The sequence below is a fragment of the Enhydra lutris genome, unplaced genomic scaffold (genome assembly GCF_002288905.1).
Source record: "Enhydra lutris kenyoni isolate GAN:26980312 unplaced genomic scaffold, ASM228890v2 scaffoldscaffold13, whole genome shotgun sequence".
Lineage (NCBI taxonomy): Eukaryota > Metazoa > Chordata > Mammalia > Carnivora > Mustelidae > Enhydra > Enhydra lutris.
The window spans coordinates 54,600,457-54,626,671 of record NW_019154097.1 but is presented as its reverse complement, the minus strand read 5'-3'; the positions used below and the strand labels follow the sequence as shown (position 1 = coordinate 54,626,671).

The 26,215-nt window shown below is 58.4% G+C and overlaps 1 protein-coding gene across 1 annotated transcript in view; it reads right to left on the bottom strand.

The window, feature by feature from the left end:
• Positions 1 to 26,215, bottom strand: part of LOC111145738 (mitotic arrest deficient 1 like 1) — a 329,575-nt gene that overhangs the window by 246,348 nt on the left and 57,012 nt on the right. The window contains exon 10 of the mRNA XM_022500905.1: positions 23,176 to 23,262. Coding sequence (XP_022356613.1) covers positions 23,176 to 23,262 — 87 coding nt within the window. The remainder of the gene's footprint in view (positions 1 to 23,175; positions 23,263 to 26,215) is intronic.

Here is a 26,215-nt window from a genome sequence, read left to right as displayed (position 1 = left end):
CCGCCGAGAATCCCAGTTCACTGAGCCGAAAATAAAAAAAGAGCGGACGTAAAAACCACCACGGCACAGGCAGCTTCAAACTGCAACTTTGGATCAGTAAAAACCTAGGTCCCCAGACACATAGGGAGGAGCAGAGTCCCATCCCACTGAGCACACACACAAGCACACCCCACCCCCTTGCAAGGTAGGGCGAGAGCAGGCGTGGGGCTCGCACGCGGCAGGCCCAGTACACATGCTCTGAGCACTCAGAGTGAGGAAACAGCCGCCGTGGGCCACTGCCCCACATGTGGACCCTTCGTGGCTCTTTCGTGCGAGGCACACGGCTACACAACCTCGCTCTGAAAAGCCAAGCATGAGGAGGACTGGCTGCTGTGCTCACTCCCAGGGTTTGCAAACAGCACACTGAGTTCCTTTGGCATGGAAGTTGTGACACGCTCACGCATCAGCCCCACATCGAACACTGGGCCCCCTCAAGGCGGCGGTCCGGCGATGGCCTCTGCTTCAGGCTTCATTAGAAACCGCAGACCTCACAATACATAACCCGACTTCACACAGCCAGGCGACCTGGCTGATAAATCGTGTTCCCGTGCATCGAACAGGGCATTTCAGACAAACGGTGAATTAAAACGGGAGATGTGTAATAAAGCAGTCCATCTGAGTAATGACACACGCGTCACAGAGGCAAGCCCGGGGGAAGAATAAACACAAGTGGGACGATGGCGGCTGCAGTCCGGCTCAAGGGCCTCTTGCCAGCGCTCTCGTGGAACCAGCCACTCCTTGAGCCGCCAGCACAGTTGGCCACGCGTGCGTCCCCCGCTCCAGTGGGTATCTGCGTGGTGCTGACATGAGTGGGCTCCTGGCCCTGGGTCCCATGTGGGAATACCTAGAGGATATGCCCACAACTCGGTGTCACAAGCCATGGAGATAGGGCTCTAGGAGCACGGAGGGGTGGTTCTAGTCTAGTCACAAGAAGAGGCGGAAACCCGCATGGAGAGCAGCAGGAAGACGAGGCTGGGGCAGGAAAGAAGGACCCAGGACAGGCCAGCAGAGCGCAGCTGGACTCTATCTGGCAGCACGGTACCGAGGAGGGCAAGCTATGACCAGGTGCTGGCCCAGGACACCTGCTAGAAAGGCAGGCCCCGCAGGCTACGAGGTGAGCAGACAGGAGGGGGCCGAGCCAGGGCGGCTCTTGGGCAGAGAGCACAGGCCCAGGACACGGTTCAGGAACCAGCGGCACTGGGCAGCACCTAGCTGAGGGGATATGGCAGCACTGCTGCCCCTGGAGAGGAGCTGGGGAAGGAGAAGCCCCGCAGCCCCCCAAGAGAGCGGTCGGAGGCCCACGACGGACACCCCCTGTCCGCAGCAGCGCATGTGCCAAGCCCGCTGCATCCTGGGGAGATGCCTGGACAACAGACTGGTCATCGGGGGTCTCGGCACCAGATTCCCACGTTGCTGGGCCACCACGAACCCCACTTCAGTCACGCCGCCGGCACTGGGGACAGCGGTCCAGAGGACAGCACCCAGCAAGAGTGGCCAGTCTGGGATCTGGTCTGGGCAGGCTCCAAACACCGGCTCTGTGACCTTGAGCCCTTAGCTCTGTGGCTCAGGCCACCCCCGGTACCGCGACAATGAGTCCAGCCAATGTCGGCCAAGCTCCTAGCACACAACGGGCCTCGATAAACAGAAAGCATTTTAATCCCAGTCAGTGGTTGCAAGAACGCACTGAGGCCACTTCGGTTCACACAATTCCGTATCTGGTCTGGGCCACAGCCCGGCGGCTGAAGTGTTCCCCAGATTGTTTCCAAATCGATTTGGTCTTCATGAAGCCGGATGATTACTCCATTCGGCACACATTCCTCAGACATCTCCGGCCCCAGACTAATTACTTGGCATTTCTGTCACTGAACTGCGTTCGTCAGCAGCCAGCTCAAGCTCGTCCCGCAGCCAAGGGCCCTGCTCATCACGCCACGCGGCGCCCTGGGCTGCAGAGCCCCAGGGCCAGGCCACGGGCTTGAGTGTGGCCCAGGTCACTCTCCGGGCCAGCGGCCAGGAGGCAGAGAAGCACACAACGTCGTCAAGGACCGAGACAGTTCAACTCCCATAGAACAATCCGCACAACCAGAAAGGATTCGCGGGAAGCAAAAACTGTGAAGGCTGTTTCGAGGAAATGACCGTTGAGAGCAGCTCGGATGACCTCCTTCAGGGGTTATAGAAACCTCTCTGATGGGAGCGTCAGATCAACAGGCCCAGCCTGGCAGATCGTGTCTGGGGCGCGGCCGAGCTGGGAACAATATGGTGCAGTTAAGTTCTGTCCGCGAGCGCACTGGGGCCCCGGCCTGCAGCCTCGGCCTGCACGGGTTTGGGGGCCCAAGGAGTCCCAGCGAGGCCACTGCATGGAGCTCCCCGTGCCCGTGGCTGCCCTGGCACCAAAGCCCCTCTGTTCCCCTGAACTCGGGAGCAGCAAGGGCAGGTGCTGGGACCAATCCCCCGCAGGAGGGGCCTGCTCCTCCTCAGCCTCCCTATGCCCCGTAGCCCCTTTCTGGCCACAGCCTGCTCTCCGGCCCGAGCAGGACGACCACCTGCTGAAGTCCCCGGAGGCAGCAACCACTCCAGCCTCACCCGTGCTGGAACCCACTCTCCCTTCCCCACCCGCACCCACACATGGCCAGCCAGGGGTAAATTTGTGGGGAGTGAAGGTGGAACCCAGAAGATGCCAGTGGGAGGGGGACAAGCACTCTCACGGCCTCAGCTCCCAAAGCTGTATCACGCAGAGGTGTCCCGGGTCCTAAGGAGAGTGCCCGCTGCTGCCCGAACGCCCAGCCAAGCAGAAGCCACACAGGACCCCACCCGGCAGCGCTGGGGGCAGGCCGATGCGAGAGGCCGTCGCAGACGGTGAAATGGGATTTGTGGGCGGGCAGCACTCTGATCTTTCTAGGCCAAGAGCCAGTGGGAAGCAGTCCCAGCAGCTACCTAGAGCAGAGTGAGTGGCACCGTCCCTGTGACAGGCCTGGCAGGACCCCGTGCAGAAGCAGCAGATGGAGGAGGACGGAGCTTCCAGTCGGGGCCTGCTCAGCGTCTGTAGAAGCCTGGGTGCACCGGAACAGCACAGCAAAGCGAGAGACTGATCTCTGCGGGACATTTGTGCCTTCCGTCCCCAAAGGGTCCACAACGCCCCCTCTGCAGCCTCCTGACCGGCCACCTGCCGATGACAAGGCTGCTGAGGAAAACCGGTTTCCCGAGGCCCAGTGGTAAACAAGACTCCAGGACACGAAGCCCGAGGGACTTCCTCTCCCGTGGAGAGGAAAGCAGCCACGGCGATCTATGCCTCCGGAGCTACCGGTCTGCGGAGACAGCCAGGCGACACGCTCATCTCCCTGACAGAGGAAAACAAGCAAAGCGGACACACCGCAGGGCCCACGGCTCTCTACCCACAGTCGCAGACACAGACAGAGTTGTCTGCACACACGAATGAGGCGGTCCACGGAAAGGCCGCAGGGGTGACAGGGAGCATCACACTTAGCACACTGCCCGGCTGACAGCCACCCCCGGGGTCCTGTCTGCAGCACCACCATCACGGGGGGGGGGGGGGCGCTCACAGTGCTGTCCTCTCAGAGAATCAGGAACCCACAGAGGAATGGGCAAGCCCAGGGCTGTGAAACAGAAGAGCCGATCCCGGAGGACAAGGGACACGGCTGCTACACTCCCCCTGTATCAGAGCAGCACCCCAGGTCAACAGGTGGGCCTCCGTGGGCACAACACTCTCCACCCAAAGCCAAGGACAGTGTGTGTGTCTGTCCTGTGACCCTCTCTCCCAGAACTGGACGGCCTCTGAGTCCTAGCACCTACCCCATCACTGAAACCCTAAGAGCGTGCCCCCAGCCCCCCTGACCAGACACACCGGCCCCCTCCTGACCCCCACTGCTGCTGGGAGCTCGGACTAAGTCACAAGCCCCATCGACGGCCTGCCACTGTCCACTCAGCCAGCAGAGGCGGGCACAAGAGGGGGTGCAGTGGAGGGACAGGTCAAGAAGCACTGGGGACCACTGACCGTGGCTGCTTCTCCCTCCCCACCACTGCCTGTAGAGCCCAGGATCTTCCCAGGGGTACAGAGAGCAAGGACCGCTGTGCCATCAGGGCAAGGAGAAAACCAAAAATACCCGGAGGTGTGACCCGCAGGGTGGCCTGCTGGCTGTGGCTCCAGGGTGCCCCAGGGGGCCGCACACAAACCACAGCACAATCCTGGAGGACCACGTCTCTCCGTGGGAAACTAATTTCTGCAGGTGTTTCATAATTAACACTAAGAGATATTATAGAGTAAATTACAAAAATGTCACAGAAATGTAAAATGAATCAGGAAACTGCCCCAAAACGTCCCGCTAGGGCAGCTCTCCCAGGAGACATGCCCAGCCCTCTGGGCCAGGCAGCAGCCAGCACAGCCTGGGTCCCCATGAGGAGGGCTGCCAGCAGCCTCAAACCGGCCACACAGGAAGCGTCCAGGCGCTTCCCCACAGCGCAACCACCATATTCTGGGCCACGGGCTCAGGACTCACGGGGACAAGCCATGATCCGGGTCCCCGCCCAGTGGGAGCACCTTGCTGTCTCCTCTAGGCCCCCGAACACAGTCCAACCACAGGCAACTGTGCAGACACTCTTGTCTGACCAAGTATCAAGTCTCTGCCTATGGACAGGACATACGGAGAGGAGCCTGGGAAGCCCGTCACCCTGAGCCAAAAGGGGTGACACAGAGTGAGCCACCCCCTCCGGGACTCCCGTTTTCCCAAACAGAAGCTCATAGAGGTCTTTCCCCTTGCACTGCTCTGCAAGCTTCTGAAAGGGAAGACAGGCTACCTGCTTCTGCGGGGACCCCACAGCTGGCCAGGGACACAAGCAGAGCCCATGGTGAGACCACCATGTGATGGCATTTTGGGAGGGCTCCAAGGCGGTTGTGGCCCAAAGGCTTAAAAATGCAAAGGACCAGCATTCTAAGGGCTGGCAACGTGTAATCCTGCTCATTTCTCTGGCTTTTTATGAGAAGCTATATTAAAAATGGCTTTAACCTAATAAAATCTGTTACATTTATGGCAAGAAAATATGGAAAGATAATAAAATTAGCAGAGCATAGAAATGAGAGACTACTAAATACCCTTGGCTCTCCAACAGAAACAGACAAGGAACACTGGAGATTGTTCAACTGAAAGGAATTTAAACCAATTTCAAATTCAAAGTTCCTGTCTCCTTCCCTGCTGAGCCTTGTCCCTGGGGACACCAAGCACAGCACCCAGGTCTCCCAGCTCATCCTCCTAAACAGTAGCCTGGAATGTTCTGGCTGGGACCCCTATTTTGATCTAGGGTGACTGCAGAGTGGCCTGGTGCATCTCTTCCCACACATCTTACCCTCTGAGGGCTCCTGTTACCCAACCCCCTACTCCCCCTACCCCCCCCCTTTCCCCCCCCCCCCCCCCCCCCCCCAGGTTGTGAGAGCTAAGGTCACACCGGGGCTGGGAAGCACAACGGTCCTCACCGGTCAAGAAACAGATCTGCTTCTACCAAAACAGTAACCAGCAGTCACAAAAGTCCTCCCATCTCCCTCTGAAACTCCACTTGGAACTAGGGCGCGTGACAACAGGGGTGTCAGGTGTTTTTAAGAGGCTGGTGAAGGGACACACCTTCATGAACACAGACCTGGGACTCCCACCTCCTGACACAGTGCAGCCCTCTTGGCTCCATGCGGCCCGAAAATCAGACTGGGCAGAGAGGACACGGCCATCTGCACTTGTCCCAAGATTCTGAGCACTGGGACAGCTCTTTCTGCAGGCCCATCATGGTCTCTGTTTTGTTTTAGCTCCGTAGACATCGTTTTGTAGGGCAGTGTTAGATTTACAGAAAGCTGGGCAGAGGTTACAGAGCTGCCCGGTACCTCCCGCCGGCTTCCCCGTTAACACCTTAGAGCAGAGTGATGCACTTGTCCCACCTGAGCAACCAACACGGACACGTTACTCAAGTGCACAGTTTACATTACTTTCTACAGAGTTTAACAAATGTAAAATGTTACATGTACACCCATGTCATAAAGAACAACTGCACTGCCCAAAAAATCCCGTGCTCAGTCATCCCCCACTCCGGTCACCGTCCCTGCAGTCCCGCCTTCTCGGGAATGCCTCCCCCCACCCCCGGTCCCCTGCTGGAATCTGCAGTCCAGAGCTGGCTCAGGAACACACATGTCAGGGTCCCCATGGCTCTGGAGCTCACGTCTCTGCAGCATTCAAGTCACCATCCACGGTCCGCATGGCCCACAGCCTGGGCGTCCGTCCCCGACTCCAGGGTACCCCAGTCGCGTCTCAGTTTGGGCAGCTGTGGGTAACGCCACTGTGAACATCTGTGCGCAGGGGTCACTCAGACCCACATGGTCATCTCCTGGGGTAAATGCCGAGGCGTGTGGCCACTGGACTGTACACCGAGCACCTGGCTGGTTTTGGAAGAAACCACAGGCCCCTCCCGACGCAGCCGCGCCTTTCCGAGTTTCCAACAGCCACTTGAGAGGGGCCCCCTGGCTCCGCGTCCCGCCGGCATCTGGTGCTGACCTGTTCTGGCCCACGGCCATTCTGCCGGGGGCAGGGGGTGGCGGGCAGCGGTGTCTCCTCACTGCTTTCCTCTGCATGTCCGCAAGGACACACCACGGGGGAAATCCTCCCGTGCGGGTGTTCCCCACGCAGACGCTCCAGGTCACGGTGTCTGTTCCGGTTAGTACCCACCTTGTAATTGGGCTTTCTCACTACTGAGTACTGAGAGTTCTTTGTAGGTTCTGGATCATAGTCCTCTCTGAGACACATGTTCCCCCTGGCTGAGGTTTGTTTTTTCATTCCTTAGCAGTACCTTTCACAGAATGGAAATCTGTAATTTTAAGGAAGCTCAGCTTATGAAACTTTTCGTTCACAGATTACGCTTTTGATCTCTTAACTAAAAAATCATCGCCAAACCAAAGGTCAGCCAGACCTGGTCCCGTTACCTTCAAGGACTTCCGTAAAAGTTCTGCATTTTACTCTAGGGTCTATGACCCATTTGGGGTTAATTCTGGGGCAAGGACTGTGTCGAGATGCATTCTCTGCAGGGGGACATCCAGTAGTTCCAGCCTCTGCTCCTTCAGCAAAGCTCATCCAACTGTGCTCCCAGGGTCTACTTAGGGGCTCTGGGTTCTCACATGTTCCACTGACCCACCTCATTCACCCACTCCGCGCTGTCGCCATCACTGTGGGTCCGTGTTATTAAAGACAAGCGCTTCACAGACATCTTGTACACGTTCATCAGACTCATGACTAAGTCAGCCGGTCTGTCTTCTTCTGTGCTCACATAAATAGGTTTTCAACTTCACATTCTAGCCACTCCTTGCTGGCATACAGGAGCGTGCATGACTGGGTCCTGTTCCCCTTGCATCCTACAACCCTGCTATAGTGGCTGGGAGTTCTAAAAGTCCTTCGGCTGATTCTCTGGAATTTTCTGTGTAGACAACCATGTCATCTACCAACAGTGTTCTTTCCTCCCTCCCACTACACACATTTCCTTCCCTTGTCTTATTGCATCGGCTAGGACTTCCAGCATAAAGTCAAACGACATCCTTGACTTGTTTCCAATCTTGGTGAGAAAGCAACTAGCTTCTTTAAGATTCCATTCATTTATTTGACAGACAGAGATCACAAGCAGGCAGAGAGGCAAGCATGGGGAAGGGGGGGAAGCAGGCTCCCTGCTGAGCAGAGAGCCCGATGCGGGACTCGATCCCAGGACCCTGAGATCATGACTTGAGCCGAAGGCAGAGGCTTAACCCACTGAGCCACCCAGGCGCCCAGCACCTAGTTTCTTATTTGGAAGAAAGATAGAAATGTCTGACCACAAGTCAGCTCTCTAGCACAAAAAGAAGAAAAACCTGCCCATTTAAACGGCCTCGGCCACCAAAGAGCTTGAGTGAGTTCAGCAGCCATAACTGTGTCTGAGGGGCCCCATCCTCTCGCTCAGGGCTGTTCTTGCATCCCAGAGGCCTTAGCCCCTTCAGGCACACAGCGGTCCTACTGCTCTCCAGAGAACACCTTAAGCAAGGTCCTAACTCCCCCAGAAACCTGGTGGGAGTCATCTCATACCAACTGGCCCCCCATGAACCATCTAAACAAAGATACCTGCAAGGAAAATCTGCTCTGCTACAGAAAAACAGAGGCCTCCTCCTTCAAACACCCAATGTGGGGCAAAACAGGCCTCTCTGGGGTATGTAGGAATAACACCTTCCTGAGAAAAACCAAACGAGGGAAGTCTTCCTGGATGTTCCATGACTGGTGCTCGTGAATTTCAGATGGCAAAACATCACAGGAGGCCCTCTAAACTCACAGCAACACCATACGGAAAGGCAGGACCACCCAAAGAAGGTGTCAGATGACAGTCGGCACCCCTTCCTCCAGCACCCCCCTCCCCGATCATGAAGAGTTCTGAGCACCAACGTGCTGTGGGGACCTCCCAGGTCCTCCCACTTCCACCTACAGATCTGTATGAGGCCAGATTTTTTTCATATATTCCAACTAGAATAGTCCAGCACAGGAGGCTGAGTGCAGAAGCAGATATGAGAATCCAGCCGTCTTCCATTTAGCACACATTAAAAAGATGTGTAAAAATGTAAAACAATGTCATTCTTCTCACCACATCCTATTTCAGAAAATATATTTTTTGTTAAGTGATGAGTTCCTTTTAAGGAAATTATAAACATATCAATAATTTTTAAAATTTAATTTCCCGGGGCACCTGGGTGGCTCAGTGGGTTAAAGCCTCTGCCTTCGGCTCAGGTCATGATCCCAGGGTCCTGGGATCGAGCCCCGCATGGGGCTCTCTGCTCAGTGGGGAGCCTGCTTCCTCCTCTCTCTCTCTGCCTGCCTCTCTGCCTACTTGTGATCTGTCTGTCAAATAAATAAATAAAAATCTTTAAAAAAAAATAAAAAAATAAAAAAAATAAAATTTAATTTCCCAAAACAGTGACTACTGGAAAACAGAACCCCTACAAACAAAAGCTCCTTGCATTTCCATAACCTTTTAGCATAAAAGACTCCTAAGATGGCAAGGCAAGGGCCTGGGGTATGTGTGGGCAGGCAGGGGGTCCAGCCGCGGCCAGATAAGGTGCTGGACTCTCACCCCCCAGCGCACAGTCACAGCGTGCGCACGCTTACGGTCAATACAAGGGTATCGTGTCCTAACTCAGACAAAGCATGTAGTTAACAAAGAGTCCTAACTATGAACCTCCAGAGGGACATCCCAAAAATCTACATCCTCAGGGTATCTCCCTGCACGTACTTCTGAAGCAGCCAGCCTGTAATGTGAGCGATTCTGGAATTCGGGAAGCATGGACAAGACCAGGAGCGCCTTTCCGGTTTGGTGGATTCGCTGTTGTCCTCTCTGCCCAGGCAGCAGGAAAGCTCCTCCCGCGCCAGCCTCCACTGCTCACTTCATCCAGAAGGTCTGTGGCACCAGCCATGGCAATCAGGTACCCTCAGGTGTCCGGCGCCTGACAAGAGACTGACCATTACTGCCCACGCGTGACGAGATCACTGCTGTTCTTCCTACCGAGTCTACTAAACCACTTCTCTGCCTCAAGTATCAGACAAGGGTCAGGAAGAAAGGTCTCGCGACCCTGAGGAGCGACCTGCAGTTAAGCCAGCCATTGAAAAATCAATGCCCGATGAGAGGCGAAATGATGAGAGCCCCCAGGGTATGAAGCCAGATGCGCCTGAGTGCATGGCCAAGCTCCAACCCAGAGGAGGCCAGTGACAGTGAGACCAGCACACACGCAGGGTACAGTATTCTGCATGCCAGTAGTGCGAGGGGCAGAGAGGACGACGTGTGTGAAGTTTCTGGTGCCCTCACAGTGTGGCATCAGCACATGCTTCTGTGCTCTCTGCCTTATCCAGTTTCTAGCAGGCTCTAGGGAAACCACTCAGAGGCACCAGCAGATGTGCGTACCAAATGATGCCTTCCACAGGCCACTGTTCCCAAACGAGGTGGTCTGGGCTAAGTGTCCGGGCTGTGTCCAGGCCGTGTCCTCCACCGTCTCAGCACTGCCTCCCTCCCCAGGCCTCCTCTGGGCTACACTACCAGGCGGAGCAGGCTTTAATGCACTGCCAAACACCACGGAAGTGCACTGACATTGCCTTACGACATCAGAGGACTGCGACCCTGCACTCGTCCCCCAGAACCTGAAGGCACATTCCCAGGCTCGCTCCTTACAGTGACCAGTGGCAAGCAGGCTCTACGGCTCATCAAGTCCACACAAGGCCATCGGGAAACTGAGAGATGTGTCAACAAGGAGCCTTGAGTCTTCCTTCCAGAGGGAGGCCCTGGCCTGAGGAAATGGGATGGCGAGTCAAGGAGGCCTGACCACCTGCTTTGGCTCTTGCCACAGGGGAAGCAGGGAGGGCCAGTGGCTGCGTCTACGTCAGTCCCTTTGCAAGTTTCAAGGCTCCGTAAGATCTCTCACTATATCCTTCTTACCAACAATAAACAACATTCAGGTATCACGGGCTTCTAGTTATGTCCCAATGTGTGTGGACACCTACATTCTAATACCACCTTGGACAGGTAGGGGTCACTAAATAAGATTTGTCTGTCCTGGGAGCTGACCCCATCCCCATCTCTGAGCCTGCCCTGAGCACATGGAAGTCACAAGAAAAGCGCCAGGACAGACTGTCATTCCAGCACTACCAGAAGTCAGCGGGGCGAAGGACACACCCAGCAGCAACAGGGAGAAACCAGATGTGGTCCCTTCACCCAGAGACCCCAGGCCAAGGGGGTTCCAGTGTGGGCCAGGGTGATGGTCTGGGTGTGGGGAGATCCAACACCCGTACCTTCTGTCACTGTCCACGAGTCCCGGTTAGGTGCGGAATGCCACCCTGACGGAAGCAGCCCGCACTCACAACACTTCCCGCGATAGGAGGGTAGTCGCTGTCCTCTGCAGCCCAGCCTCACTCGAGCAGAGCCATGCAGGTGACCCTGGGTGAGGAAATCGCCTGGTCCCAGCCTCATAATCAGTGACACTTAGAGACTCAACAACAGACAGTAAGACCTCATTTCAGCTTTGCTGTTTCTGCACTGTGCGTCTAACAATATAAAAACTTTGAAAGTTCACCATTGTGTGTTCTAGACCTCTATGTGAGACTTACAAAGGCCTCCCTGAGATGAAAAAAATTTCATGTTAAAAGAATCAAGAGTCCAATGAGCAGGAAGCTCTGCGATCAGGCGGGTTCCATCAGCAGCCCCGGTCAGAGCTGAACAAAGCCTCCCTGCCCTGTTTCAGTCACCCTGGAGGCTCCAAGGCCCTTCCATGACCCGGACTGCCAAGAGCCCTCATCTGGCCCTCTATCTACGACATACCGTACCACAGCAGAGGCCACCGAGGCCACGGCTCTGCATGTTCTCAAGCCCTCGACGGCCCTGGAGCCCAGCTTGGCTCCACGCAAAACCCCAGAGCCAAGGGCATCCTGGGCACCCCGCTCATTACCAGTGTCCAGGGTCTCCACTCAGCTCCCTCCGACCCAAACATCCCAGAAGCTTGGCCCAAACACAGGGAAATGAAAATACCAATACGTCTTCAACCAGCTCCAGGCCAGTACCTCACATATCCCTGAAATAATGCCTCTCCACGGAGGGGAAGATGGCACGGAGAGGGCAGCCAGCTCTGTCCCAGTCCCAGGCGGGCAGCAGTGAAGCGGAACACTCTGCAGCTGTCTCCCCTGGGCCCAGGCCCTGGGCCCGCACAAACTGCCTTGGGTGCGAGTCCATGGCTGGCGCAGGGCTCTAGTGACAGGGACACCTCCCCCATGGGCATTGAGGACATGGCTGGCCCACCAGGTGAGACTGCCAGGTCCAAAGGGAAGGGCTCAGCCCCTTCTGAAATCCAGAGCCTTGTCTACCTTATGTTCTGTCTCCAAAGGGACATGAGTGACCTCGTCCCTGGCTCCTGGAGGAAGGCAAGGTCCCAGTTGGGAGAGACCCAAGGGGAGAGGGCAGGTGCCTGTCCTTCCTGCTCTCCCCAAGGAGGGATGACACCTGGGCCTGGCTGCAGACTGGGGAACAAGCCGGAGGCCCACCCTGCCCAGTCCCTGACGAGGGCACAGCCACCCGAACCTAGGACAGCCCCACTGCCAGGGTAATTTTCCTACGGCAACTGCTACAGAACTAACCGCCCAGAAACGGATTTCATTTTAGGGATGAAAATTCCTTCCAGTGCTTGAATAAAAGGAGGAGTTTCACATTTTATCCATTTCCACATCCCTGAACAATAAAAACCTATTTAAAAGACCATGCATATGCAAATTCCATTTTAAATATGGAAATGCAAAACACGTAAGAAAACAGTCTGGGCGTGAAGTATTAATGGCATCTTCTCTTGCTGACAAGAGACAACGCAAGCCGGCTGCCACAGCGGAGGTCACAGGATGACTCAGCCCCGAGGAGCAGCCAGAGCCCTGCCCTTCGCCCACGCCCTACCCACCCCTCGCCCTGCCCTACCCTATGCCCACGCCCTGCCCACTCAGCCCACAGCCTGCCCTACCCACTCCATGTCCTGCTAAGCCCATCCCACACTCTGGCCAACCCCTACCCTGCCTTACCCTGCCCTGCCCATTCCTGGCTGGCCTCCGCTACAGACCCCTGCTCTTCCAGACCCCCTGTTGCCTCACACCCTGCCCACAACCACCACTCTGCCACTCTGTCCCCGCAGCACCGCAGGTCCAAACCTTGCGTCCCTGTCGGCACAACCTCAGGCTGCACTGGTGCCAGGGCAGGGGCACGGACAGGGCCTGGGGAGCACATGGAGTTCTCCCTCAGCTGGGACGGCCCAGCAAGGACAGGCTCTATCTCCCAAGGACAGACCAGCTAAGCCTCAGATTTGGGAGAACCGAGCACAAGGCACCCTCCTGGCCCAGAAGCAGAGGGAAGCAAATACACGCCAGCCGGGCAGGGACGCACCTAGCACCGTCCATGCGGAGGCTCAGAACCATCAGGTCTGCATGTGGAGCAAAAGGCCCAGAGGCTAGACACAAACCTCCACTGGCAGGGCCTGCGGTGACACACACATACCACCTCCAGGCAGCACACCTAAGTGCATCCACAGGAAGGACCCCAGAAGCACAAGGCTGATGACGCCCAACACAACAGGGCCAGTCTTCAGAAAATTCTGCCATTCTATGTCCAGGGAGCTCACGGGACTTCGAGGACCTTCTGATAAGGTCCAGAGAAGAAACCAGGGACTGGGCCTCTCTCTGTTGACAGCAGGAGGAACTGAAGCAGAACGGACGTTCTTACAACTCCACAGCCGTGCTCCCGGCGGCCGGCTGAAGATGAGGCACCTGAGAGCCCAGAACGCACATTTACATGTCACAGGGGATTCTGTGCGCTCACCGAGCTGGGTGACAGTTCGGAGGTCACCCCATGGAGGTCATGGCCACAAAGCCGGCGAGCTCTCCAGCCACAGAGGGCACCAACCGTGGCAATGGACCACCACACGCACATGGACCCACACTCTACACAGCCCGTGAGAGCTGCTGTTCTCGCACAACAAAGCACACGCGAGCCGTCCAGCTCATCAGAAGCCTTGGTCTTTAAAGAGCACGTCCCACGACCAAGGCCCTATGGTCATCCCCCCGAGGCCACTCTCCCGGACCTGCCCCTTTGCCGGCAGCTGCCCTGTGCCAGGTTGGCACTGCCAGGAATCCCAGCAACGTCTGCCGATGAGCCCAGACTTCCCTGGGGACCCCATATGTCCCCTAGGGGGAGGGGACCTTGGTCTCTGGGATAGAAGCCAGATGGTTACAGTCCAGATGATGAAGGTGACTCCTACCCAGCCCAGGCCAAGCTGGAGATACATTAGCAGAAGGCCTGCGCCCGCCCCGCACATCCCACCAACACCGGCCAGGAGCCAACCAGCAGACCCAGAAACGGCTGCTTGAGAAGAAGCCCCCCAGCACTGAGCCCCCGCGCTCTCCCCCTCCCTCCCTTACCCTCTCTAACTGGCCACAGAATTTACAGGCTTGATAGCAGCGCTCCTGCTGGGGAGGCCCTAGGGGAAGCTCGGAGGACCGAGCGGGAGAAAGGCTGCCAGTGCCGTGGGCACCATCTCACGTCGGAACACGGGCACTGCAGGCAGGTGCCAGCAGCCTTTGGGCCCCAAGGGCTGGAAGGCCCGGAGTCCCTCTGCTCAGCCGCGACTGTCACAGGGATTCCTGGGCTCTCTCCTTCATGCCAGAAGTTCCAAGCAAGGAGGGAGGGGGTCTGAGAACCAAAGTAAGGGCAGCCCAGCAGTTGGCCAGAGCCCTCAGGCAGACCCCACACAGCAGGAGGGCAGCAGTCCCAAGGGGACACACTTGCTCCACCCCAACTGCCTCCAAGGCCCAGTCCTAATGTCCCCTCAGGTGACAGCGTTGGGGTACAGCCATGTCTCCGTCCACATGTCACGACTCAGGGAAGAAGACAGGCCCTGACGTGCAGACAGGCTGGTGTCAGCATGTGTGTGCCAGACGAGAGACCATCCTGAACGGGGGCTACGTGTGCTGGGACAAGGGAGAAAGGCTGCCTTTCACTGAGCTCTGACAGCGGCCGGGTGCTGTCCTCGGTGCCTGCCTGGTCACCACCACCCTACGAAACAGCCAGTGTCATGACCCCGGTTTGGGATATAAAGAAAATGAAGCCCACGCAGAAGCCTCAACCCACATGGGCCGATACTCAGGTCCGGCCTCCCTGGTCGTCAGCCTGACTTGGGCAGCAAGGCACCCCGGCACCCTAGCGGACACGCGTCTGCATGGTCCAGCCTGCTGGGAGCCAGCCTGCGGGTGACTACAGGGATGGTGAGGGACAGAAGCAGGACACAGAAACCATAGGCAGGGTCCCCACAGCCAGAAGTCCCTCGGCTCCCCACACAGAGCTCAGTGCCCAACTGTAGTCTGCAGGCCGAAGGCTGGAGAAGACCCCAGCCGAGGTCTTCCCAGGACAGACGTGAGGGGTCTGCGCAGCAGGCCAGGCAGGCAGCCCCCCTTGGCCTTCACATATGCCGTTCTCAGGTCTTTATTATTTTTCACAATCTGGCCAGATCTGACTCAAAACCTGCTTGCCCCTAGAAGCGATCCCTATCCACCTCGTGGCTAGAAAGCAACCACGTCTCCTCTCTGAACCCACACCTTTCCCTTCTCCGAGCCTCGGCATCAGCACGAGAACACGTGCACGAGTGCACGTGCGTCCAGACGCACACACGCCCCGCCCCCACAGGGTTACCCACAGCTCCCCCTCCTGCCCCGCCCCAAACTGCCCTGGCAGCCAGTGCTCCTCGAGGCTCAGGCAGCCCAGGCTGCAACGTGCGATGCTTTCCAAGCTGGGATCTCAGTGACAACGCCCGCCTGTGCAGAACGACACCCCGGTCACAGCTGCACTGAGGACACCAGGCTGTCTCCCCTTGGGCACCAGCCATAAACCTGGAGCAGGAGGAGCCTTCCCAGCTGCCATGAAACGGGTTACAAAACCCACTTTGTAGAGAAAATCAGCACTGTGTACTCTCCAGTGGACGTCGTGTGACTGGCTTTAAGCCGTTGGCCTGCCGCAGTGTGGGGCAGAGCAGACCACAGTGAGGACTGGCAGCACCACGGCCAAGATGGGGTGCAGGAGCCAGGGGACCAGCTCCAGGCCAGTTGTGCGCAAGACAGGTGCCAACTCAGCCAGCCCCACTGCTGCATCCTCCGCAGATTCAGAGGGATCGGTTGACGAAGGACTAGCAAAGAAGGAGAGGTCCCAGTCCATGCTCCTGGGTCCCCAGTGAGTGATACCCTGTCCCCTAATCCTGGCAAGGACAAGGACAGGAACACTGCCAGGGGTTATCCCAGCTGACCCCCAGTCCTCGCCAGGTAGGGGTGAGGGACTGGGACCATGGGCACTGCCGGGGGACATGCCTGCCGACCCCCAGTCTTCACCAGGTGGGGGAGGGGCTGGGATCGTAGGCACTGCCAGGGGATGTCCCCACTGACCCCTAGTCCTCACCAGGTGGGGGTGAGGGGGTGAGATTGTGGGCACTGCCAGGGGACATGCCTGCTGACCCCCAGTCTTGACCAGGTCGGGGGAGGGGCTGGGATCGTAGGCACTGCCGGGGGACGTCCCCACTGACCCCCAGTCCTCACCAGGTGTGGGTGAGGGACTGGGATTGTGGGCACTGCCACAGGACGTCCCCGCTGACCCCCAGTCCTCGCAAGGTGGTGGTGAAGGGCTGGGATCGTGGGCACTGCCAGGGGATGTCCCCGCTGACCTCCAGTCCTCGCCAGGCGGAGGTGAGAGGCTGGGATCATGGGCACTGCTGGGGGATGTCTCCGCTGACCCCCAGTCCTCATCAGCAGGGGTGAGGACACAAGAACCCACAGAGACACCACTGCTCAGGGAATCGACAACGTATCCTGGGAAAAGAGAAAAAGACACTTATTCTTTACTGAACAGATGTGCCCTGGGCACCGATCCCATGCTCACGGTCCCTGCACTCTCATGGAGTTCACACTCAAACGGAGAAATGCACCAGGCACACATCAACTGGTCAATCAACGCATCAGATTAGTGCCAGGAAGAGCACAGAAACAACATCCGGAGGCAGTGGGTAGCTGCAGCCTGGGCAGGATGGACTCTCCCACAGGAAAAGGTGAGGATGGACACACACAGATGCCTCCATGAAGACCAGAAGCATTAGCCCTCCATCAGGGAGCACTGCTGGAATGTTCCAGAATAGAGAGGAGCCCTGTGACCTCCTGACAGAGGAGGTGAGAAGCATGAGGTAGGTGAGGCCCTGGGCACAGGGAGGAGTGACACGATGGCGACAAGGACAGGAGAGAAAGGCAAGGCCCCAAGGGCGGCAGCAGACCATAGCCTACTGGCGAGTGACACAGAATGCCCCAGAGGGTCCTGTACATGTGCACCTGCCCAAGGGACAGTCTGAGGCCCATCTCAAGAGGCTCCTCTGCACACAGACCCTGCAGGGCAGGAAGTGCTGCTGGGGCCAGCCTCGCGGTCGGGCGGAGACACAGCTGGCACCCGTGTGGCCGGCACTTGGACTCAGGTACTCTGCAGGCAGAGCAGAGATAACCACTTGTCACCTTGGTGGATCGAGAAGTCAAGAGGGCCCAGCCAGGCGAACGTGTGAGGCCTGTGCACCCCCAGCGCCCGAGCCTCACACCTCCAGCACCGCACTCACTCACTGCACGCCCTGGGTCGCTCTGGCCAGAACCACAGCGGCGACCCCAACCACCCAGACCCAGCCCTGCGGCAGGGACAAGGTAGACAAGCAAGCGCACGACGAAGACACATTTAATTATAAGACACGCAGTCGAACGGGAAGCCTCCCTGAGGAGCGAGTCAGCCGCAGCCACAGAGAAATTCCAAGTCAGCCACGGCCTGAGCAAAGTTCCAGGGCCAGCAGGGACAGAGGCAGGCACAGTGTGTCCCGCTGCTGAAGGGGGGCAGTGTGGCAGAGGTGGTAGAAACGGGAGGGGGTGGAGAAGTCAGCAGGGGCAGACACCAAGGGAAGGCGGTAGGGACAGCAGAGGCAGCCAGAGTGGGAAATGCCACCACGAATCCTCGTCATCTGAAGGAGATGGCAGCCAGTGGTGGAAGAGAGTCCTGGGTTCCTGAACATGTGGGGCATAAGGAGCAACCCAGAGTCAAGGAGAGGGGCACACACTGCCAGTCACGGCAGCCAACTGAGGGGCCCTTGCCTGGGGCCACACAAGCAGATGTGAGGCACAGCGGCAGGACACCATGTGGTGCCCAAGAGCACGGCACACCCTCTGACTCCTCGCCCGTGAAACCCTCGCCAAGCCAGGACCAGCCTGTGCTGGCCACGAAGTACAGTCACAAGTGCAAAGGGTCTGGAGCCTAAGCCGTTCCCGGTGTAGCTGGGGGGATGGACCAGAGTGTAGGGGCAACGGCAGAAGGGCAGCCAGCGTCGCAAGGGGCCAGGGCTTTGCACGGAATGCCGGTTCCACCTCCAGCCACGGCTGCCCCGAAGCATCCCCTTCGTCCCCTTCCCCAGAGAGGTGGAAGGGGAAGCAGAAGCAGGGGCACAGCCCAGTAAGGGGGAGCCAGACCACACCCTGGAGGCTGACGGGGGCTGGACAAGGCCAGACCCAGAGCTGCCATCCAGAGCACAGCCCACACAGGCAAGGAACAGAGGGAACCCAGCAGAGGAAGGGCACTAAGGAACAGAGCTAGGCAGCCACGAGGAAGGTTGTGAGTTCTTATGTGCCAAGACTGTCATCATCGCAACAGGAGGACATGGTTGTTGATGACAACGGGGGCACATGGTGACAACACCTGCTGCATCCTGACAGCTGGCTCATCAGCTAGGAGCCGGAACAGGGACATAGGTTTATTGTCCCAGCTAACCCGCGTGCCGACCCCACAAGGGGCCAAACCGTCTCCTGCGCCTACTACATCTCCATGTTCTAGATGAGGGACCCTCAAGGACTGGTCCCGATGGCACGTGGCAGAGCTGAACTTCGGACCCTGGACTAAGGCCATGCAGCCACACCCGGAAGCCACAAACCAACCACAAGAGACTACTTAATGTTACATTACAGATGTGGTTTTTCACCCACACTGGCCACAGTGCAAGGGCTCCATAGCTACAGGAGAAGAGCATCACCGGAAGTCCTGTCAGATGGCCAGCCTAAGCCAGAGAGCCTGTCTACCCAACATGGTGTGGTCTACACGAGACAGACAGACAGACAGTATAATCTACCCCAAATGGCCAGCCTAAGCCAGACAGACAGCCGATCTACCCTAGACTGATGGTTGTCTGCCCCAGACAGAGAGTATGGTCTACAGCAGAAGACTGAGCTCTGACCTCTGCATGGAAGCAAGCACCCAAGGAAGATTCCCAAGGGTCCAGGACATAGCACAAGAACAAATGTCACTATGACTAATTCGCAGGCTCTGAAAAGGTTGGAGCTTCCAAAAATCTCATCACTTCCTCCCTCCACATGGGAGCCCCCGACGCTGCACACTGTGTGTGTGTGTGCGGGGGGTCAGCTCACCCCAGCCCCAGAGAGACAGCACCACGGGTCTCGATGCCCCCACGGCCAGGTCTGCGTGCTCACAGCACGACTCTGGGCCTCCCATCGTGTGAGTACTGTGACCAGTGCGAGCTGACGGAGCCCGGCCCAGCCTGAGGAAGGGGGTCCCGGTCGATGGAGTCACCGAGCTCACAGGCATGTGCCGGTGTCTGTGGAACAGATGCACCACCACAGACTGCCACCGAGAAACACGTGAAGACAAGGCCTCAGACACGGGCTGCCTCGGCACCACCCGCCGGAGCCCGTTTACACCGAGCAACACCGGGAGCTGGCCAGACCAGCAGGGCCCCAGTCTACACCCCTGGAAAGCCCCGGGACACGCTCCTGCAGAGACAGTCGTACCTAAGACCAGAGTGAGGCCTGGGGAGGGGAACGGCTGTGGGGCTGGTCCCCATGAAGGCCAGCCAGGTGATCACAGAGCCCCCGGGAGTCCCAGAACTGGAGCACTGACGCACGAGGCAAAGCCGGGCCGCCCCATGACAGGAAGCGCTCCAGCCAGCCCAGCAGGGGGCACCCAGAGCCCAGCTGTGGGCCCGCGACCGCCCGGCACAGAAGCGAGTCCCACGGGGCTCACTGGGCCAGCAGTCCGTTACTGTGGCTCTCCAGTCGGGCTGTTCGTTCATTCCTTCAGCCGACACACGCTCACCGAGCAGCTCCTCACCCGCGTCCTCTGCGTCCCCGGGGACGCCGTCGCACACAACATGCCGTCCCTGCCCCAAGAAGCCTGCAGCACAAGCACAGGGCACACAAGGAACTCGGCAGGAGCGCGCCGGGGCGGCCTCGCCGACCAGAACGTATCAGAGCAGGAGCCCCACGCAGGGAGATCTGGCCTCGTGGGAAGAGATGCTGGAGTTCCGAGTGGGAGCTCCAGGCCGAGCGGGACCTCGGCACTGCTCGGGCACCCAGCGGCCGGGGTGGAGTCCACAGGGGACACTGAGCACGCCTACGTCTCTGACCGTCCACGGCCTCTCCAACCTCTCTCGGACCCCACAAGCTCCTCAACACACCAGGTCCAAGGCAATTTCCCATGCACCCTCCATCGACACACAGACAAGGTCACGCCAGTCTTCATGCTTCACAGTTACCCACCCCCCAGGATTGTTCTCTCACCTGATGTCACTGTCCTGCATGCCAACCCCAAGTCCACCCCCTTCCGGGCCTCCTCTGGGTACATATAGGAGACGACTCATGCCGCCATGTCCTCAACTACCCCAGAGGCCGCTCCTGCCCCGTCCCCCACCAGGCACAGGTCTACCTGACGCTGACAGAGCCTTCTTCCTCAGTGTTCCACAGTCCCATGACAGTTATCCCCTTTCTCATCTGACAGGAGGCACAGGCTAACTCCTCTGTCCAAGGACACACAGCAACTCGGTGGCCGGCCAGCCTGAGCTAGAGCCAGGGACCCACTGGAGCTCCTAGCACAGCGTGAACTCCACCCCGATGCGCAGAGAACAGGTCCTCGGTCATCATGAATCTTCTGTGGCCGTCGCCAGCCTTGCTGGCCTCAGGACAGCCCAAGAGCACCATAACTCACACAGACACACGATGACAAAGATGACAAGGCCTAATCACACTCCAGACGGTTTGCGAGGACGGCCTAAATGCTGCAGACAAACAGCAAGGAAAGAGCCACATGAAGAATTATGACCAGTATGCCGATCTCAAGTCCCCCTCGGGGATGACAGGGAAGCCATCAACCTGCGGGCTGCCAAGAAGACGCACAGCCAAGGGCACCACCTCTCAGAGATGGGGACGGGCAACATGAGCAAGGACTGCCCTCCCACCACTCATTCAAGTCCCCTTCACCAAGCAACAGCCTCCTCCGAAGGCTGCCCAGGGGCCCCCGGCACCCCCAGTCAACAGGGAATGAAGTCGGCTGTCCTGCCTTCACCAGGGCTCCTGACACCCCACACAAGACCACAACCCACAGACCCGGCAGCCGGCCAGCGTGAAGGACGCCAGACACACAAGTCCTCTCCGTGCTGGTCAGGAAGGGCTTCGCATCACAGGGTCCCTACCACCTCATCAGGGGCCTGCCCGGCCATCTGTCACACGTGAGCTTGCTCCCGGAGGGGAGCCAGGGGTCCAGAGAGGTGGACAAGGTACTGCCACAGGGGATGGCCACTCCCAGAATGGAGAAGAGAAGGTCAGCTCTGCGCTCACTACCGCGAGTGAGCTGGCTGTCGGGGCCATGTGGCTGGAGCAGCTCTGGCCCCCACCTCCTCGTACACGAAAGCCAACCTTCCCAGCACCTCATGGTTTGGCCTGAGAAAAACCAAAGCGAGTTTTCTTTCTTTGAGCAGTTCATTCTGTTTCAAATGCAAAGTAAAGTGAAGATCGTCTGGAAAAATGTAAAAGCTTTAATTTCAAATCACTCTTAACACCCGTTTCATCTGACAGTAGCTTTGAAAGCAAAAGGCAATCTTTATCATTTGAGGTTTTTAAGCTAAATTGACGTGATTATGTCCAACATAACCAGATGCTTCTAAAAGCCAATTTTCAAAGTGACATCAACCCCCCAAATAAGAAATCCTTCCCTCTGGCTACTAGTGAGCCCTTAAGACCCTGCGTCCGCACAAGGCTGAGGCCGGCTGTTCACAGACCCACTCGCCCGTGGGGACCCGACCCCACTCAGGGCTCGGCCCCCTAGAGAGCCCCACGGGAAGTGGGCCAGCTGCAGACCAAGGAACCCCATCCCGCCTGGAGCAGTTCTGCGCCTGGGCCCATGAGGCTGGAGGGGCATCTGCTGGCAGGGGTCCCAGGAAAGGCCTCCTTGTTCCAAAGTGGAGACCCGAGAAAGAGGCCTCACCTGAGGCCTGCGGATGGGTCACCTGAGGCCGGAGAAAGAAGGCCAACCACACAGCAGAAGCCAGGGGCAGCCTGACGGAGAAGCATCTGGTCTCTGCCCCCTTTCCTGGCAATGAGCTCCTAAGAAACCTAGGATTGCTGAAGTGGTAGGGCATCTCATGACTCCTAACAAACCCCTTGTATCCGCTGTCCTGTCTGAGCTAACAAGGGGGCTGCAGAAGGGGCCAGATTAAGCAATCACCCCCATGGCGGTTGGGGGGTGAGGGGCGGGGGCCAAGCTCCTCCCCAGCAGCCCATAACATAAGCATGACGTAAGCAGGGAGACACCATCAGACCCCCACCCCCCGCCAAGCCCACACAGGGCTCAGACAGCTTCCGAGCTGGGACACACCGAGGTGCTGGGAGCAGGGCTGCACCCAGAGATAACAGGGAAGCTCTCACCCCCCAGCCCTCACGCAGGCACCTCTGCCATCTGGCTGCTCAGACTGCAACCTTTGCAAAAAGTCAGTGACGGCACAGAAAGCATTTTCCTAAATTCTTAGTCATGCTAGCAAACCCTCAAACGGGTGCGGTGTGGAAGGAAACCCTGGGTTTGGAGTCAACCAGGGCAAAAGCTCAGGCAGCCCGAGGACCCGGGACTTAAGACCGATGCATGGAGTGGGGCAGCTTATGGGACCAAGCCCTTCCCCGTGGGGTCGCGTCAGGATGGAGCATAATGACGAGCGTGTGCTGGCCTCACAGGGTTAGGAGGGAAAACCTAATGCTGAGCCTGCACAATGTCACACAGCTGCTGGCCTCCGGGCCTCCCACCAGGAAGGGGGGCTCCTTCCTCACTATGCAGCCCCGGGCAGAAGTCTTCCCGCTACCCGCGACCGAGGGCATCTCTCTGTTCCTCTCTGGGACCTTCCTGAGCCCACAGGTCTAACCGCATGCAAACACACACGCACTGCCTCCCCTGGGCTCAAGGTTCCCCACAATCAGGGGGTCACCTGGAGCTCACGCCACAACAAAGCCAGGGTTCCCCGATGCCGCACACATCCTTCCCAAGGCCCCCAGGCACGGGAAGGCGAGGGCAGCCAGGCATGTGGCAGAAACGTGAGGCCTCCTGCACCCCTCAGATAGACCCAGCTCCCACTCACTCAGTCCAAGGCCAAGGGAGCAGTGAGGTGGAGCCGCTCCCAAGCCACACCCAGGGGACACCCACGCTGGGGGCTCCACCACCCCGCACACCCCCCCGGGCCGCCAGGCCTACCTGGTGGTGATGGTGTTGTTCCGGTCCTGCAAGGCCAGCTCCCGCCGCTGCAGCTCAACGACAAACCCAGACAGGTCTTCCGGGGTTCTGCGGAGTGGAGAACACACGGCCGCGTCAGCCACCTCCTGGAGAGGACCTCATTCCGCACAGGACAGCCGCCAAAACCATGCCAGCAGCCGAGGAGTCACAGACCCAGGACGGGTGGCGTCCGCGTGTGGCTCCCAGGCCAGTGTGGCACGTCACTGTGCGCACACCATGACCTGGGTTCCAACCGCAGCCCACCCCTGGCCATGTAATAGCACTAAATGATTCTTATTTGACACAACTCCATTTCAGTTGTAAGAACCGGTCAACAGCGAGCCGCCAGCGTCACCCTACAGAGAAGGGCAGGGGAGCTGGGGGGTCCTCAGCACAGGTCGTGTACCCGTCTCCCTGGAACCAACGACGGGAAAAGAGGCCACAGCAGACGCCCCCACAGATGATTCCTCATCATGTTCACGCTGCTCCACACTGCCCATCTCGGCTCCCGTCCAGAGCAGCCCCACTGCCCTGTTGCCACCTCACAGAGGAGGAAACAGAGCCTCCAGGTGTCAGGAGCGGCTCGCGGCGCACTCCTCTCTGAGCAGCACTGGGCCGCCATCTAACCCCTCCGAACCTGACGCCGGCGCGCGGAACACCTGCAATAGACTACGACGACACCCGGCACGGCGGGTGTGGTCCCCACACAGCACACGGCAAGCAAGCTAAGGGGCTCCCTGACACGCAAGTGGCAGCTGAGCTCTGGGCCTAAGTACCAAGCCTGGGGCCATGGGTGGGAGGCGCCACAGCCTCCTCTGTCACTGAAGGAGCCACGAGGGGCTGTGACAAACCATAGGAGTGGCTACCGGTCACTAAAGGATCCAAAGGCTCTCTCCCTGGCCTCCAAGGGCACCACAGGGCCCTGCTCCCACAAGCATCCACCACAGGACTAGGCCCCAGGGGTCTACCACCCACAGCCTTGCCTCTGGATATGGACATGTCACCCCAGTGTTATGAAGCTCTGTGTCAGTTCACCCTGTGCTCGCAGTGCTCTGCCCTCAAGAGGTCTCAGGACGATCAGCACTCCCTGGAACAGGGACCCTCCCATCACACCCCTAGGCTGCTCCCCATCCCGCCTGCCCCACTCGGCATTCACCTCAGGGTCTCTCAGTGTCTGCCGTCCCTAGAACAGGAGCTCACGGACCTGTGACCCGTCCGCAGTCCATGACACCCATATGGCCCGACTGGTCACATACCTGGGCCTCTGCAGTCCGCACCCTTCCCGCAGGTGCTTCCTGGCTCTCTCCCTTGCAGATGCCCTCACAGACTCCCCTCCTGGCCACCTGAGAAACAGACCCTCACTGGGCCTGAAGGAACCATGGGGCAAAGGAACGATTTCTCCCCGCGCTCCTCCCCAGACCACGTGATCATCTGGAAGGACCCTGGGCAAGACTGAAATCCAGCACGGGGAGGGCTTGAGCCAGCCTTGAACGCCAGCTCCCATTCTTCTTGGAGCTTCCTCAAGCTTCCCAACCTCGGGGAGTTAAAAATACAGACATAAAAATACATCTTTTCAAGCCAAGAGGTATTTTTTTCTGAAATGTTCTAGAGATATTCAAGCTGTTGTTTCCCTGTGTCACCCAGTCCAGGGTTACATGAACGGTTACCAAGTCCGTGGGATGAGTCTAATGAGAACGAGCCAACAAGCCAGCATGCACCTCCACGTGGGCACTGCCCCTGGCCCTGCCCTCGCTTCGTGGGGATGTAGGTGGGCACCGCGTCTTCTGCCTGAGACAGCTGCTCAGGCCCGAGTGCAGGGAAGGGCCCATGGACAGGACCCAGTAGCAGAGGACCACGGAGTCTCTAGGGGTTCTCGGTGACCAAGGACGGGTCGCCTGCAGCTCCCTCCAGGTAGACGCCTTCCAGAAACCCTGAGGCCGAACGGCAGAGTCAGGAGCACGTGAAGCAAGCTTGGTGCCCTGCGGCCCAGATCTGACCCCAAAGCCAGGAGTTAGACACAGTGGACAACCAGACTCACCTTCACCCAGGCTCTCTTATCTCCTCTGAACATATTTTGAAATGACACAATTTCATAAAGAGGGAAAATTGGAACGGTTCCAATCAGGAAAAAAGTGAACCCAACACATACTGTGAAACACTCCACCCCACTGTGGACACCTGCGGCCCCTGGGGCCCCCACCCAGGCCAGTGCACACGAGGCCGCTCCCACACAAGCGCACACACACACACACACACACACGCTGTGCCCAGGATGCCGGGGTCTCTGCTCTCTCAGCCAATGCTCACACAGAGGCCCTCAGATGCCCAAGTACTGCGGGACTGCTAGACAGACATCGAGGGGCCTGGCTCCACATTCAAGTGAACGGAGCGGCAAGCCTACGTCCCCCCATCCCCCAGAGAGCACACCAGCCACACACACCTGGTCCACTTGCCTGAGGAGCGGGACATCCACAGCCTAGGTGGCCTGAGTTCTCGCTGCCCCTCCCAGAGCACCCCCGCACAAACCACGACACCCAGCCATGCAGATCTGGCCGACACACCTGTGGCAGACCCTCCAGCAGGCTGGTCCTTGGCCCCAGTCCCAGCCCCCGAATTCCAGGTGCCACCATTCAAATGAGCCACCCCCTCCTCGCGGCGCAAGGATGTGGGCTGCAGGGACTGCTTCCCTCACACGCCCAATTCCAGAAGACAAGACTGCATGGCATGATGCCCACGTATCAGCCGGCCTGCAGCTGCTGGAGGGCTCACTACCGCCATGCAGCCCTTTCCTCGGTGGCCCGCGGGGCCGACCCCTGCAGCTCTGCCTCTGCCTGCATCCAGACTCTGATCTGCAACCAGACTGTCCTGACGGGTCACTCCTGCAAGCACCGGGCCCCGCTTTCCTCTAACAACTCAAAGCACAGAAAACCAGCAGGCAATACTCAGGGGTCTCCCATCGCCGGCATATTCTCCCTGCAGAGATGGAGAACAGGTGGACCGTCTTTCAAGGAAAGAGACGGCC